Source organism: Salmo trutta, chromosome 17 (genome assembly GCF_901001165.1).
Source record: "Salmo trutta chromosome 17, fSalTru1.1, whole genome shotgun sequence".
Lineage (NCBI taxonomy): Eukaryota > Metazoa > Chordata > Actinopteri > Salmoniformes > Salmonidae > Salmo > Salmo trutta.
In genome coordinates, this window is record NC_042973.1 from 20,970,548 (window position 1) to 20,987,879 (window position 17,332).

A 17,332-nucleotide genomic window follows, 5' to 3' on the forward strand; every position below is an offset into this window, starting at 1 on the left:
CAGGCACGATTCCAACACCATCATTAAGTTTGCAGCCGACACAACAGGCCTGATCAATGACGAGACAGCCTATAGGGAGGAGGTCAGAGACCTGGCCGGGTGGTGCCAGAATAACAACCTATCCCTCAACGTAACCAAGACTAAGGAGATGATTGTGGACTACAGGAAAAGGAGGACCGAACACACCCCCATTCTCATCAACGGGGCTATAGTGGAGCAGGTTGAGAGCTTCAAGTTCCTTGGTGTCCACAACAACAAACTAGAATGGTCCAAACACACCAAGACAGTCGTGAAGAGGGCACGGACAAAGCCTATTCCCCCTCAGGAAACTGAAAAGATTTGGCATGGGTCCTGAGATCCTCAAAGGTTCTACAGCTGCAACATCGAGAGAATCCTGACTGGTTGCATCACTGCCTGGTACGGCAATTGCTCGGCCTCTGACCGCAAGGCACTACAAAGGGTAGTGCGTACCTGGATGGCTACTGCCTGCCATCCAGGACCTCTACACCAGGCGGTGTTAGAGGAAGGCCCTAAAAATTGTCAAAGACCCTAGCCACCCCAGTCATAGACTGTTCTCTCTACTACTGCATGGCAAGCAGTACCGGAGTGCCAAGTCTAGGACAAAAAGGCTTCAACAGTTTTTACCCCCAAGCCATAAGACTCCTGAACAGGTAATCAAATGGATACCCGGACTATTTGCATTGTGAGCCCCCCCGCAACATAGTCACTATAACTATACACTCATGTACATAATACCTCAATTGGGCAGACCAAACACTGTTTCTGCACATTGGCCAACCCGGGCTATCTGCATTGTGTCCCACCCACCAACACTACTACTACCACTACCACTACTCTCTGTTCATCATATATGCATAGTCACTTTAACCATATCTACATACTACTTCAGTCAGCCTGACTAACCGGTGTCTGTACGTAGCCTTGCTACTGTATATAGCCTGTCTTTTTTTTACCTACCTATTGTTCACCTAATACCTTTTTTGCACTATTGGTTAGAGCCTGTAAGTAAGCATTTCACTGTAAAGTCTACACCTGTTGTATTCGGCACACGTGACAAATAAACTTTGATTTGATTTATAATAATCCTGGGAAATATTTGTATCTGGAATTTTTCAGCATCAGTAGAACACACCTGACTCTCCACCAGTCATACATTATAAGGAGAATGGTCTGATGCCTCCTATCAAAAAGAGAGCTGGCCCAAGCAAGCACAGGTTACACCTGAAGCATGAGGACTTGCAGCGAGTGGTGAACTTCAACTATGCAGAGGATAATGCAATAGTATTACCAGGACATAAACACTTTAGTAGTAGAAAGCTGCTACCATGCCATGAGACAAAAGCAGCAGTGTGGTGTCTCTACAAGGAATCGATGACAACTATTGCTATGTAAAGCATAAAAATATTTGGATTATTTAATTGACCACCAACATGATTGGCACTTTGTCTGAGACTGCTGGTGTTGTGAAGGACAGCACTGTGACACAGGTCCACATCCCACAGCTGGTTGGACTGGAGGATGGTACGGTGCTGGTGGAAAGCTATGGCTGGCAACACCTGACTCCGTACTTCAGGCCGCTGCCACAGATCAAGCAGTTCCAACACTTCAGGTGAATATAATTTTCATTGCGTTGTATGAGGATATTCTTATCTAAACTTGGGAGGTGAATTAATGCTGTGCAAGTTTGTAATGTTGTTATTTCCTGTTTTACAGCTTCGATGCTCTGGAATGGTAGAGTGGCCAGACAGAAGCCACTCAGTAAAAGGCAATTAAAGCACTCTGACCATGAGAAACAAGATTCTCTGGTCTGATGAAACCAAAATTTAACTCTTTGGCCTGAACGCCAAGCGTCACATCTGGAGGAAACCTGGCACCATCCCTACGGTGAAGCATGGTGGTGGCAGCATCATGCTGTTGGAATGTTTTTCAGTGGCAGGGACTGGGAGACTAGTCAGGATCAAGGAAAAGATGAACAGAGCAAAGTACAGAGAGATCCTTGATGAATACCTGCTCCAGAGTGCTCAGGACCTCAGACTGGGGCAAATGATCACCTTCCAACAGGACAATGACCCTAAGCACACAGCCAAGACAAGAGTGGTGTCGGGACAAGCGTCTTAATGTCCGAGTTGCCCAGCCAGAGTTGGGACTTGAACCTGATCGAACATCTTATAAGACCTGGAAATAGCTGTGCAGCAACGCTCCTCATACAACCGGTCAGTGCTTCCGAGGATCTGCAGAGAGGAATGGGAGAAACTACCCAAATACTGGTGTGCAAAGCTTGTAGCGTCATACCCAGGCTGTAATCAATGCCAAAGGTACTTCAAAGTACTGAGTAAAGGGTCTGAATACTTATGTAAATGTGATCATTTTTAACCCATTTGCAAAAACATCTAAACTTGTTTCAGCTTTGTCATTGCGATATATGTATATTGAGGTAAAACTACATAATCCATTTTAGAATAAGGCTGTAACATAAAACGAGGAAAAGGGGGTCTGAATACTTCCCGAATGCACTGTACATATTGGATCGTTAACCTGTTAGGGCTAGGGGGCAGAATTTACACGGCCGGATAAAAAACGTACCCGATTTAATCTGGTTATTACTACTGCCCAGAAACTATAATATGCATATAATTATTGGCTTTGGATAGAAAACACCCTAAAGTTTCTAAAACTGTTTGAATGGTGTCTGTGAGTATAACAGCACTCATATGGCAGGCAAAAACCTGAGAAGATTCTGTACAGGAAGTGCCCTCTCTGACCATTCCTTGGGCTTCTTGGCTCTGTTTATTGAAAACTTAGGATCTTTGCTGTAACGTGACACTTCCTACGGCTGCCATAGGCTCTCAGAACCCGGGAAAAAGCTGAATGATGTAATTCCAGCCCCTGGCTGAAAAACATCGTCCTCGCACCTGCACAGGATCGGTACATCCGAACATCAAACCTGCGGGACAGGTACAGGATGGCAACAACAGCTGCCCGAGTTACACCAGGAACACACAATCCCTCCATCAGTGCTCAGACTGTCCGTAATAGGCTGAGAGTCTGGACTGAGGGCTTGTAGGCCTGTGGTAAGGCAGGTCCTCACCAGAAACAACGTCGCCTATGGGCACAAACCCACCATCGCTGGACCAGACAGGACTGGCAAAAAGTGCTCTTCACTGACGAGTCGAGGTTGTCTCAACAGGGGTGATGGTCGGATTCACGTTTATCGTCAAAGGAATGAGCGTTACACCGAGGCCTGTACTCTGGTGTGGGATTGATTTGGAGGTGGAGGGGCCGTCATGGTCTGGGGCGGTGTCACAGCATCATCGGACTGAGCTTGTCATTACAGGCACTCTCAACACTGTGCGTTACAGGGCAGACATCCTCCTCCCTCATGTGGTACCCTTCCTGCAGGCTCATCCTGACATGACCCCCAGCATGACAATGCCACCAGCCATACTGCTCGTTCTGTGCGTGATTTCCTGCAAGACAGGAATGTCAGTGTTCTGCCATGGCAAGCGACAAGCCCGGATCTCAATCCAATTGAGCACGTCGGGGACCTGTTGGATCGAAGGGTGAGGGGGCTAAGACCATTCCCCCCAGAAATGTCCGGGAACTTGCAGGTGCCTTGGTGAAAGAGTGGGGTAACATCTCACAGCAAGAACTGGCAAATCTGGTGCAGTCCATGAGGAGGAGATGCACTGCAGTACTTAATGCAGCTGGTGGCCACTGTTACTTTTGATTTCAACCCCCCCTTTGTTCAGGGACACATTCCATTTCTGTTAGTCACATGTCTGTGGAACTTCTTCAGTTTATGTCTCAGTTGTACACATGTTAAGTTTGCTGATATATCCATCTAGCTCAGCTCTGTAGACTTTGAGAAGAGACAAGCACTAGATCATTTATTCTGATATTGCCCCTATGTAGCATGTTTCTGGTCACAGGTTCAGGACTGGTAAAATAAAGACGTAGGCCTACTCAGATGTGGCGGTAATTAATGCCAATGCAGTGTTCAATGTAGAATTGTTAATCAATTTAGAAAATTCCAAGGAATGGGCATAAACTAAATTGAATGATGTATGTATATCGAAAAGAGATTTGTTTGAAACCCTCAACTTGCCAGAGACGCGAGATGTGAATCACGTCGCACTATTCTGTTATTACATGTTTTTTTTAACTATAAAATAGGCGTCTTGGCCATAAGAGCCCAGGAAACAAGTGTCTTGTATGCCAAATTAATAAAACAAGCGCCACTCTGCTGAGGTTACTACCTTTTTGAAGATTGTGTGCCACGACATACCCAGTTGGATTACGGTTTCAATCATTTAATCTTAAAACGGCATACACAAATGCATTCCTTTTTCTCCCCCCTTCCCAGACTACTTGGGGGGGGGGTGTACTGGAACAGTCAAAAGGTCAAATGCCTATCCCGATCAGACAAGAAACCTACAGAGATGAGATGACTTGGAATGAAATAATGAAGTCATGAAACAAAATGTAATATAGACAACTGACATTTTTGTAAAGTAATGTGAATTAATTATGGTTAATAAGTGATAAGCAGTCACTCCCATCATGGGACTATTAATTGTTTTATTCTGTGTAACATTATTCAGCCCACATAAGAGCGCATTTAACTTTAATTTATCTTTGAAACCAAAGTGTTATAAAATATACAACAGACACCGAACCGATCTCAAAAAGCACTAACAGTAAAACTAAAGCAGAGGAAATGGCCATGTGTTTAACGTTGCCCATTTATTACAGCCATTAAGTATTCTCTACAGTGTGGCTGCTTGGGGTGGAAAGTTCTGGTGAAAGAACAGGCAGACTGTAGCCTGAGGTGTGTAGCAGCCTGGCAGGCTCCCTCTGAGGACCATTAACTGTAGTGGAGCTCAGATGTCTGTGATAGGACAGATGCCCAGCACCCAGTCAGTCATACATCTCTGCAATTTTGTCAAATTGCCCAGGGTATTGGTGGTAAACTCAGATTGGTTCATTATAGAAAGACACCATTACTGTATTTCTGTTCAGAATTATGGTCAACCATCATTATATAGTTGCCTCTGGGTTTGATAGGTTCATAAAAACATGCTTTAAAATATAATAGCATTGGGTTGGAGCAGAAGACCTTTAGTGCAGTACCTTGATTCATACAGTATTATATTTATAATTTAACCAGGCAAGTGAGTTAATAACAAATTCTTATTTACAATGACGGCCTACACCGACCAAACCCAGACGACGCTGGGCCGATTGTGTGCCGCCCTATGGGACTCCCAATCACCGCCGGTTGTGATACAGCCTGGAATTGAACCAGGGTGTCTAGCGACACCAAGCACTGAGATGCAGTGCCTTAGACCGCTGCGCCACTCGGGAGTACTGTAACTAGGTTACTTTAGTTTGCTGAGAGTGAAAGCGATCACGATGTTATAGTATCCCCTTATTTTCTGCTAGAGCGTAATTCAATTAAATCTGAACTCACTGTGTAGCCTAACCACTGAGCTGGAAAAACCCCATCTCCAAGCCAAGCCAGACAGACACCTCTTCATAGCTTTGACACTATTTTTTCCCTCTTCCTCCCACAACCAACCACTATCACGTTGTACAGGAGTCAGCTGTAAGCCACACTCAAGCCAATAAAAACCATCAGCTCAAGGCCCTGTGGGTGACTGTTTTTCACATACAAATGTCAGGAATGAGAAGAGGATACAGGCCTTTGTACAGTCACCATGTTGGACTGAGGAGAATCCACCCCTGGGACACAGCTAAGCCAAGAGAGGCATCATCCATGTGCCAAGAGGGCATTCTAATAGGTCTACACCTCCCTATGGACATTCATTAGATTCACCTAGGGGTCATGATAGGGGCTGTACCAAATGTTTGATGTATTATAATAATTGATTATGCTTATGTTGTATTAATAGAAGGAGAGGGGTTATAAGACCCCGCCCTCCTTACATTTATAGGGTCCTAGACTACAGATTAACAATATATATATATATTCATTATAGAGGTTTAGTATTGTTCCACAGTTGTTTCTGCCTCTTATGAAGAAACTGTCTGAGAAATGTGTGACTGTGAAGATAGAACTCTGCAGGGGAGTGTAAGAGATCATAGATTAGTCAGACATTCCACTATAAATCAACTTGGACATTTACCGCTAAGCTTTTAGCTATATAAACAAGAGTTTTAGTGTTGAGTAGGCATGGTGTTGGTCTCAGGAGTAGAAGATAATGACGTAGGCTGTGACATCACTAGACTTCGGGTTTAATAAAATAACTTGGGACCTTTTAAATTTTGCAGAACTTACTCGGAAACATGCGCTATGTTCCTGTTGTCACATCTGTCTGCAATTGCATTAAAGGTTTTTTAATTAAAGAGTCAATGCTAATTTCACCAATGATTGACAAGGAAACAAACCCCAACAGTATCAAAGGCTTTTAATATTATGGACCAATGATTCTAATTTCCTAAATTATATTTCATAGAATCATTCCTCATATTGGATTAATAAGCATGACTAGTCAACCACCCAAAACCATCCAGTGTAACCCTAGTCCTCCTCACAGGCTGGGGGACAAACAAGGTTAGATAAAGTTATTGCTAAGTCCCCATTAAAATGAGAGCTTCAAGCCCTGAGATCTGATTAAGTGTAAGAGGGTACCAAAATGTCTGACAAGAGGCTCCAGCCAAATCTATAATGATTAGCCTTCCCTGTGGCTCAGTTGGTAGAGCATGGTGTTTGCAATGCCAGCATGGTGTGTGCAACGCCAGGGTTGCGGGTTCAATTCCCACGGGGGCCAGTACACACACACAAAAAAAAAAAGTATGAAATGTATGCATTGACTACTGTAAGCCGCTCTGGATAAGAGTGTCTGCTAAATGACTAAAATGTAATTAGGATACACACTTCTGGCATAAAATGTGCCTACTGACATGCTCTTCTGCTTACTGATTTGGTCCAACACTGTGGCTCAACAGTATTGCTGGGGAGTCGTGACTATCTTAAGTACCAGAGAGATACTTGAAAAGCAGGTAGAGTGTGGCTAGCAGGTGGAGTGTGGCTAGATGCAGGCAGGTAGTCTACTCTCCCTCCTCCCCTTTAGCCTGCTGCAGTTAAAAAAAGAAAAGTAAATAACTGAAACAGTATTCACAGACCAAAGCATGTGGGTGTCTGTACTGTGACCACCTCACCTCTATGACTCCTTTACAGGGGAAGTCGGTTGCAGTCATTAAATTTTTTTTTAGGGAGAAACGGATGTGTGGAGAGGGTGAGGATGTAACAGCAGCTGTAAGTTAAAATCAACTTTTATTTGTCACATACACATGGTTAGCAGATGTTAATGCGAGTGTAGCGAAATGCTTGTGATTCCAGTTCCAACCATGCAGTAATATCTAACAATTTCAAAACAACCAGAGAGTCACCCAGCTACTGTCTCCCAGGCAGCCCAGCCGCCACAGTCAGTCGGGGAGAGAGGAAGGGCAGCCACCCTGGGGATCCAGCCTCTGTAGCCTGGCCTCCAGTGGTTAATTATGAAGCTGGGCCATCTGCTCCTTTGAAATGGAGCCCTGTGATCTTGGCTGTAAGGTGAGTGTTAATGATTACACACAGGAGACTAAACCTCAGTTCACATTACCCCTGTGCTGTGAGCTAAGTTAGTTGCTTCTGTTCTCACCAGCCTGGTAAATGACTGGACACTGACTTGAGCCTCCCTGTCCCCTGTAGCAACATCATCCATTAAGACTACATGGGTTATTGGGTTTGAAGGTCTTTTCAGCAAGACGCCAATGCCACTATAGTAGCTCAGCACCAGCAAACACATTCACTGACCTCTCGGAAAAGAACCATAGCATTGGGTTTTCTATAATCTATGTTAAATAGCATTGCACAATTCAGGCACATGCATAACCATAAATAACTGCGATGGTCTCATTTATTCATGATAAAAACAGGACATCATGTAAGTTTAGGAAACTACAGGGCTGTACTTTAGACTATATTTAATGGGGTTAAGGTACATTTGGGAGCTACTGGCTTTCACAACTGAACAGCACCCACCCCCATTAAAGTAGCTCTTGATTGCTCTCTGGTCACTCCATGTAAAACCGATTGAGCCCCAGCGTGTTCTCCAATAGGCTAATAGCCAATTAACTAGAACATCTCTGTAATGCAGCTCACAAATAAATGTCTGAGTGGCTTACTGCTCTGCTGATCCTGACAGAGGCACAGCGATTTCCCCCTGATAAACCTCCTAGCATTTACTGCTACTATAGTACTAGCTACCACTCCCAAAAGCCATCATCATCCAGGTACTGCAGAGTTTGTACTTTTCCTTGTTCCCACTTTGTTCTGAACCAACTTGCCTAGTTAAAAAGGTTATACACACACCAAAAAGTTGTTGGCATTTACGCATGTCCCCATTACCAGTTAAACATAATCAAAACCTATTTCTGTCACTGTTTCGTTAATTTGTTCAGTCGTTTCATTCTCAACCAGGATTTCTATGGAACGCCGTTTGAGTCTTTACGTGTCGAAAAAGAAACGTGTCAAATAACACATGTTTCAGTAGCTATAGTTAGCTAGCTAACTATATAGCTAGGTGTCATCTAAAATAACCCTAATTTATAAGAGTTCTTATTTGATTAATGGTGGTCAGACCCATCCATGTGAAGCTAGCCACATTAAGGATTACCCACAATAGTGGACGCCGTTAGCCTTCAAAATAAAGTATGGCATAATTCTACTATTTGCAATACTGTCAATGACAATTAGAAATTCCACTTGTGCCTAATCCTTATTGTGGCTAGATTCACAAAATGTTTATTTATCTAGGCAGATCAGTTAAAAACAAATTCTTATTTACAATGACCGCCTAGGAACACTGGGTTAACTGCCTGGTTCAAGGGCAGAACGACAGATGTTTTACCTTGTCAGCACAGAGGGTCGATCTAGCAACCTTTCAGTTACTGGCCCAACGCTCTAACCACTAGGCTACCTGCCACCCCACATAACCGGGTGCGGTCGAGCCTCACTAGCCAGATGAAGCTAGCTGCTTATAACGTTAGCTTTGGCCAACAGGGTTAAGTTGCTGACTAGCTATTTATTTCATGAACTGAAGTTTAATTTCAATACACGAACAACAATACTTACAAGGATTCCCAAATCATTGCTAAGAATAATGATAATGACTGCAGGTTGTACTGGTCATTGTTTTCAGGCTGGTTGTATTGGTGCTAGCTAGGTATCAAGCTAAAGCTAGCTACCCCAGAGGTTGCAGTCGAACAAATAATGCTTTATTACCAACGCAGTACTGTAAACACATCGTTCGTGGTCGATGTTTGCAGGCTTTTCTGTACAGCTTTGGACAGTGCTACTATCTTTTTTGACACGCAAAGACACAAACAGTGTTCTATAGTACATGTCATGAAGCTAATAGCAGTGACACCATTACTGTGCAACTCCGGTAATGCAACATCTGAAAAATAGCGCACCTGGTAGTGTGTACCAATCCTCAACAAGTCGGCGAAAGCCAACATCACCCACGACAGAGAATGGTTGGTTGTCAAGGGCAATGAATTCCATCATCTTGGCTTTAACGGATTTCGCATTTGAGTGGTCTCGCTGAAACTTTGTTACTCTTTCAAATGACTGCTCAATCCACACAGCAGACATTGTGGGCGAGTTTAGGACTGTGTTGCACTTAGAGTGCAAACTTTTACATGGCGTCGTATAGGTATGCACGGCAGCTTTGACATCGGCCGATACCGATGTTAACATTTGTAGCTAATGTCGGCCGATTCCAATATGGTCACCGATATATTGTGCAACCCTACCCCTTTCCTTGAGTAGCCACCTCTCCTCAGCACACACAAAATACAATATGGATTCCCCTAATGACTTTAAACAGCAGAACTTAGACAAGTTTAGCAGTCTGGTGTTCACTTATCCTGAGATCAGTCTGCCGAGTGTGTACATGTCAACAGCTAGCAGACTTTTGAGGCGCCTTCACTTGAAAGACTTTAAATTAGAAAATACAGCCAGCATTTGGGGAAATATAGTACACATCTTATGGAAAGTGCTCCATGAATATGTTCAAAGGATTTACACACAGTGCATGTACTTTTCACTGGAATTCTTACAAATGTTTTTTTTTTTACTATTACAAAACAATATGCCTATTGCTTACCCAGTTCTGGAGACCACTCCTTGTTCATGTCAAGGCTGCTAGGCAGGTAGATGTTTCCAGGTGCTTACGAACGCAGTGGGAATTAGTGAGTAAGGCACTGTGGTTATACTGTTCCAGCTATCAGACGTGGGGTCATAACAGTCTAGAGTCTTGCAGCGCTGCGTCCCAAAGTAGCCCCCCACCACGTACAGTTTGTTTCCAGAGGCCACCGCATGGCAGCTCATTCTTTTAGAAGTCATGTCCCCAACACGAGACCACTGGTTGGTCTCACAGTCAAAGCGGTAGGCGGAGGCGGCGGTGAACTCAGTATCTCCGCCCATTATGAAGATCTGGCTGCCCAGAACAGCAGCGGCTGTGTATCTCCACGGTTGCGGACATTCTGCTGCGATGGCCCAGCGGTTCTCTAGAGGGTCGTAGCACTGCACCTTGGAGGCCTTGTCTCTGTGTATGGTGGTGCCACCAAACACAAACAGCTTTAGCTTGGCGCTGACCACTGCTGCATTGCTAACACCATCTCTGAGTGGCGCCATCATGGTCCATTTGTTGGTGAGTGGGTCATACCGCTCTACTTGTTTGAGGGAGACTGAGGGGGAGGCAGGGAAGATGCCTGCTATGGCAGTGTGGCCACCCACCACATACAGCCAGTTCTCCAGTTCAGCCGAACCATGGCCGAACCGTGCTATCAACATGGGTGCTCCTTTAGACCACTCCTCGTGGACCGTGTCATAGATCCAAACATCCTTGGACACCCCGTTCTCAGAACCCCTCCCCCCAGTCACGTAGACCTTACAGCCAATTGCACAGGCGCTGAACTCCTTCCGGGGACTTGGCAAGTCCGACTTGGGGATGATCTCCTTGGCTTTGTGGTCCACCTGGTAGATCTTATCACACATGAAGGTCTGTCCTCCCAGGATGAGCAGCGTGTGGCCTGCCTTGCGGGGCCGGGCACAGGGGCTGGTGACCACCCCATCGTTTTGCAGGATCTTCTTCTTGCACTGCATGGCCTCCTCCACTATCTGCCGGCTCCTCTTATCTGACATCACCAGCTCCTCGCAGGCCACTGCCTCGATCAGACACTCAGAGGGCAGCAGGGCCAGGCGGATGCCACCCAGCAGCTCAGGGAGGTAGTCTCTGCGGCCGTCCAGGTCGTAGCGCACCCAGCGCATCACAGCGTTGAACACGATATGCTCGTCCTCGATCTCCAGCTCATCGCTGAGGATCAGGTCCAGCAGCTTGTCTTTGTTGAGGCCGTAGAAGTCCTCTGTGTCCCGCAACGCCTCAAAGTGCACCAGGCACATCCTCCAGGAGAGCTCATATAGCTGTTTGCACTGGTGGGCATCAGACAGTAGCATCATACCCAGGCAGTTGGACAAGTGCAGGTTCTTCTCCAGGAACTCCGCAGCAGCATCTCTGATGTCGTGGAACTGTAGCATGTCTCCCGCCTCCAGCAACGACTCTGCGTTCTCCTCGTTGATGATGACACGTGACGAGTAGGCAAAGTCCAGCAGCAGCTCCAACACCTCTGGATGTACACTGTCTCTGAAGTTCACCTCGTTGTCCAGGCTCTCACGGAGCCCGCCGCTGAACATCGCCTCAAAGTAGCGGCTGCATGCGGCTAGTACCGCCCGATGGCAGGGGAAGGAGCGGTCCCCCGCCCACAGCGTCACGTCAGTGAACATGCACTGCTTGCGGAGGGTGTTGAGGTGGGTGAGCACGCTGTCTGGATGCGAAGGCTTATGGAACAGAGAGATGTTCATGGAGCCCGTGCTGGTCCGGGACTTACGGTTTTCGTGGACGCTGACTGACATGGTTTCAGAGACCTCCAGGGAGTCGATTGTCCTAATTCCTCCAACTACGGAAAAATAAAAACAGAAAATGAGATACGAAAACAAACTGGTGGATGTTTTTACCAACATACAATTTACTTCTAAAGTTGATCTCAATGGGGATTTATTGTTAAATCAAACTTAACAGATTCTACTCATTGGCCCAAAGTTGAGGGCAGACTAAAAAAATATTCTAATGATATTTTATTACTTATCTAACTGATCAGACAACCAAATGGGGTAAATGTATTCAACTACTAGGCAACATCTAGATCATGTGATATGTGCTGCTTATTTGAATGCTATTCCTACATTGGAGTAAGGCCTATTACAACACCTCTAAGCCTAATTGCAGAAAATGGATCATCCTACAGTGCATATGCCTATTTAATCAAACAAGTTAGCCTAACCAAAATCATAGGCCTTTAAAATCAATCCAATTAGTGCATTTAAAAACATCTTCATCAAAGTCAAAATGAACAGTGCTTAGTAGGTACAACATCATGATATGTATCACTAGATGTCTGAAATTATTCAGCAGTCTCAGCATTTTTTTATTAATAGAGCTCACACACTGCAGAGAAGGCCCACAGAGTAATGTGGGCAGAATTTGATCCTCAGCTATATGGCACATTCAAGCCACTTAACGAATCTCCTGAGTAAAGCATAGCCTAATTGTTAAGAGTTTGTAGAAAAGCCTTTCAAAAATCAACCTTCCTTCAAAGTAACCAAATCCTATTTATTAAATTGTAGTAGATACAGTTCCTAGCCTATGTAATGTCTTATCGATGACCTACATGCATATTAAATCATTAAGCAGAATCCCTGGCACGTTTCATAGCATATCAGCAAATCTACAGTTCAGCCGGTTTATTAATTATGGTCAGTCAACACAGGGCATCCCTTTTTAAGACGGTCTCTCCCACTTGCCACCAAAGTCCACAAAGCACTATAACAGTAATTCATATAAACCTCTTCAGAGCTTTCAAACCATTATTATACCACAGAGCATTTGATTAGTGAAGTCATTCCAATCTGAGACAAGCAGACATTGCACTCAATATTCATTAGAATGCTTTTCTTTTCATCCTGTAGCCTAACAGAGGGGAACTATTGTGGGGTGCACACTGCTGCTCAATCACTATTAGTACTTCTACCGCATAGCAACACTCCAATCCCAAAAGGATCAAGTCTTCTTTTAACTACATGGCATGGAAAGAGACAACTAAGAGAAAGTATATAAAAGCCCTGTCTCAGCAACTTCATTTTATAGTAGCAGCTCAAGTGTGTGTGCTGACATGCAGTTTGGGGTCCAAAGCAGACAGGGGTTTGGGTTCAGTTGTGGCAGGTTAGGTTGGAGGGCACAGGCAGGCATACACACATCAGCAGGGCGTTTAAAATGTCAATGCCGGGTTGACAGGGAACAATGCAGCGGGTCAGTCACAAAAAAGATGGGGCACACAGGAAACCATGAAATTGAGTAAATGCAAAGCGGTGCGATTGTCCTGTACCAATTACACCAGCAAATACTGCTGATCCAGGCACAGACTAAAGAGGATTGGGGAGGGGTCAGCAGCAGATCCCCCAAAAATGTCCCTCTAGAGGCCGGGCTGATAGAAATTAAGGCTGGGTGATATTTCATGGAGTCAACAAAGTGTTTCAAGTCAAGAAAAATGCTATGCAGCTTGTGAGCTCGTACATTACTTAAGCCGGGGAACCACAAAATGGCCAAAGGAGTTCTGGTGGTGATTTATGTTATTCAAATAAAATAAAAGTTTATTGGTCAGGCACACAGTTTTAAAGATGTTATCGCAGGTGCAGCAAAACGCTTGGGTTTCAAGCTCCTATAGTGCAGTAATATAGCAATACAATAAACAAAACTAAAACTTTAAAAATATAAAATAAGACATATCCGAATGAGCAATATCAGAGTCCGGAATATAAATATGTGAATGGTGTGTGTGTGTATAGACAGTATATGAATAGAAAAGGTGTGTACAGCAGTAGTCATATAGGATGAGCAATGACTAGAATACAGTAAATAAAGTGGGTAAAACAGTATGTTAACATTTAAGTGAGCAGTGTTGACTATGTACATAGAACAGCAGTCTAAGGTGCAGGGTAGAGTACCGGGTGCTAGCCAGTTAGTGAACGGAGGCCAGCTAATGATGACTGTTCAGCAGTCCGATGGCCTGGAGATAGAACCTGTTAATCAGCTATTACTGCCAATAATAACAGCCAGTCATGCCCAGCGTGATCAGGACGATGCTGAATCATTCTCTGTGAGACTAAATACCAAAACTTCCAGGACATTCACACATGAATGGGACCTCTTAATTAGACTGCCAATAAGCAACTCGGAAACAAAGGTCCCCATTTCCCCCCCCCCCCCATCTTGTTTCTTTCCTCCGTAAACATCTCAGCCCTTCCAGGATCTTTTCACATAGTGTTTGTATTCCAGTGCTACTCCTCTATATCAGACACAGGAAGGAAGGAGAACTGAGGGGAGGGCTTTTTCAGGAGTCTGAAGCAGGGAACTTCTCTGCATTTGTGATGCAGAATGGATCACCAGCTGGTTTGCAGTCCTAATAACCAAGAGCTTCTATGAATCCATAGGGACTCTACATGGCCCATTGGGAAATGGCTGGTGTCTGTGCAACTGAGGGCATGTGGGTTCAAACCCTCATGCTACTTTGACAAGCCAGTGAGTGAGTCTAATGAAAAAGTGTTTGAAAGAACAGCTCCAGGGAGTCAGGGACATTCAAGCCAGGAGCTTTCAAAGATGAGAATTCTTCTCTTAGTAGAATAGTTAATCCTTCATGGCTGAGAAGAAAATGGTTTTGGAGGCCACTTTGCCATCCTGTTCCAGATGGACCAGAGAGAAAAGCCAAAGAGTTACATTTTGGACTGAATCTGCCATCTAAAGTGGGATGAATTTATTAATGTGTCTGGTCTGGTGTGACTTGGAAAATGAAGATTTTAATTGTAAAAGTTGCCATTGTAAATTAACCAATTTTCCACAACTAAGTCTAATAAAGCTATTTAGTTTTAATGCAGCACTAACTATCATTGTTTGAGCCACCAAGGTTCCAGTTTGCTCCTAGCCTATTATGCTATAGCCCTGGAACTATGCATTTTTGCTTCCAACGTCTCAGTAGGGTGCCAAATAACATACATTTATTTGTTCAACTTATTTATGAATGGAAATCAACTCTGTTTAGTGTGTTATGATTATTATTAAACAGAGCCATCAAAATACACCCCTATGTGCCAGCCAGCAAGATGTAACTACGCTGATAAATCATATTGAAACCCTGGGTGGTGGGCTGCTGGCCACTTCCAAACAAATAACTGAAATAATGATCACGTTAACGAAGTATCACCTAGGCTACAACAGCTGTTGAGTGAATCAATTTAAATTTTAAAACTCCTATAAAAGTACAACAAGTTTAATTCAATACATCCAAAGGTGGTGTGGTGAGACAGCTTCGATTTCCTTCAGACAATTGAACACAAGCCACATGTGGCATCATGTCATGACATCAAAGCTGGCATTCCAATAAATGTTGCACTGTAGGCTAGCTAATGAAGTCCGATTATGACGATTGCGAAATGAATTGAAACGCTCACATAGGTTAGCTTGCTTGAAGACTGCTGACAGCCATATCCCCCAAAAATATCTTCAGAATGATCTGGTCAGGCCTTACACGTTAGCGCTAGCTAATTATGGATGGTTTCGCCAAAGGACTAGCTAACCAGTTAGCTAACTAGGTAGCTCGTTAACGTTACATGAGTTAGTTTTTTTCTAGAGTACCACAAATAGGGTTAAACAGATTTCTTTGATACCTATGTTCTGTCAAGCTAACTAGCTAGTTATATATATATGCAAATAAGTTTAACAGCTAATTTACCTAGCCAGCCAGCTAACTAACTAGCAAACAAACTTTAGCTGAAGTAACGACGTCCACCTAGCTACCCCTTCTGTCAAGACTTCAGATGCCAAGCTAGCAAACATTATCCAGATAAACATTTGCAAAGTAGCCTAATAACACTTGACTGTATACTCACATACATATGGTTGTTAAACGGGAATCCAATAAGTGTATAGTTTCTGGTTGATTGATTATACCATGATTTTACTCTGAGTAGTTGAGGTCCTTTCAAGCCACTTTGTCTGCAACTAGGTTCGGTCTGAGGTGGGAAATCAGAAAAAAGGCATATCCAGTGGTGTATTACTTGCAAGTGATTGGTGTCTCTTTATCCAATTCCGGCAGCCTATTTTATGCAAATCAGCACAACAACCAATAAAAGTAGATCTTTGGGTGCGATTTTGACAACTAATAGACCAATCGGATTAAACGACAGAGTGGTATCCGCCCTCTTCCTCTTGGCGGTAACAGCAAAACAATATATGCCCACTGACAATTAATGAATTACAGTACAGAGATCATTTGTAAGGGAAAGTGGAAATCTAGTCAGTTGCACAATGAATGTGTCTAGTGCATTTAACCCAATCCTTCTCACCTCAACCTCTTTCATTTTTTTCTGTCTTAAATTATTGTTTTCCTCGTCTTCCCACAAAGATTAGGGCACTCCCTCTCTCCCTAGCAATGATATTACTCTAAAGACAAGTCTTGTAAAATATTCAACAATGAAAATGAACATGAAGTTCAACCATGTTACTCTGGTAGGTATTTTCATTCGTTCATGTTTTGCACTACATTTACTTTTTTTTTTAAACTTGGGGTGGCTTCATGTCTATAATTTTGCCTTTGTCTAGTGTAGAGTTCCCTCTAGTGGAAGTAGGCCTACAACTGTACACCACTGCAGATACTGTGGCATATAGCCTAGAGTAAATAAAACTTCTCTTTGTTCACAGAAAATACATCTTCAAGGGAATGAATAAGGCACTTCAGAATGAGGTAAGCAAGGTACATTATGCAGTCCAATACTCCAATATAGAGTGTAGAACTGCAATGATATCCCTTGAATGCCAGAGCGCAGCAGAGAAACATATCTAATACTGGTACTTGCTAATTAGGGACTTGAGATCAAGTAATCAATGTAAGCTGTTGTTTTGAAGGTAACATTTTAACCACAGGATTATGTCATCATCATTACCAATTTTTCAACACATACAAACTTTGTATAAAATATGTTTAATTTTGACCTTTGAAACAAGGTCAGATCTTCAATGTTATATCCACTATCAGAAAAAAGAGAATAAGATGAGCAGCACCTCCTACTGGATAGTTAATCTATCTACAGCTATCCATTTGGTGTCCCATCCAGGGTTTTATGATACTATGC

The 17,332-nt window shown here is 43.7% G+C and overlaps 1 protein-coding gene across 8 annotated transcripts in view; it reads right to left on the minus strand.

Moving 5' to 3' along the window:
• LOC115151836 (kelch-like protein 25) overlaps window positions 1–16,212 on the minus strand; it is a 57,803-nt gene extending 41,591 nt beyond the window's left edge. For 5 of the 8 annotated variants that reach the window (XR_003867370.1, XR_003867372.1, XR_003867371.1 and 2 more), the window contains exons 1-2: window positions 16,091–16,212; window positions 10,197–12,048 (exon numbers count right to left, since the gene is read on the minus strand). Coding sequence is in view for 4 of the 8 variants with exons in the window: in XM_029696109.1 (XP_029551969.1) it covers window positions 10,235–12,004 (1,770 nt within the window). In the remaining 4 variants the exon portion in view is untranslated. Of the gene's footprint in view, window positions 1–7,246; window positions 7,591–10,154; window positions 12,049–16,090 lie in introns of those variants that run through there. The other 3 variants (XM_029696110.1, XR_003867373.1, XM_029696108.1) reach the window with 3 other exon arrangements.
• Window positions 16,213–17,332: the final 1,120 nt, after the last annotated feature.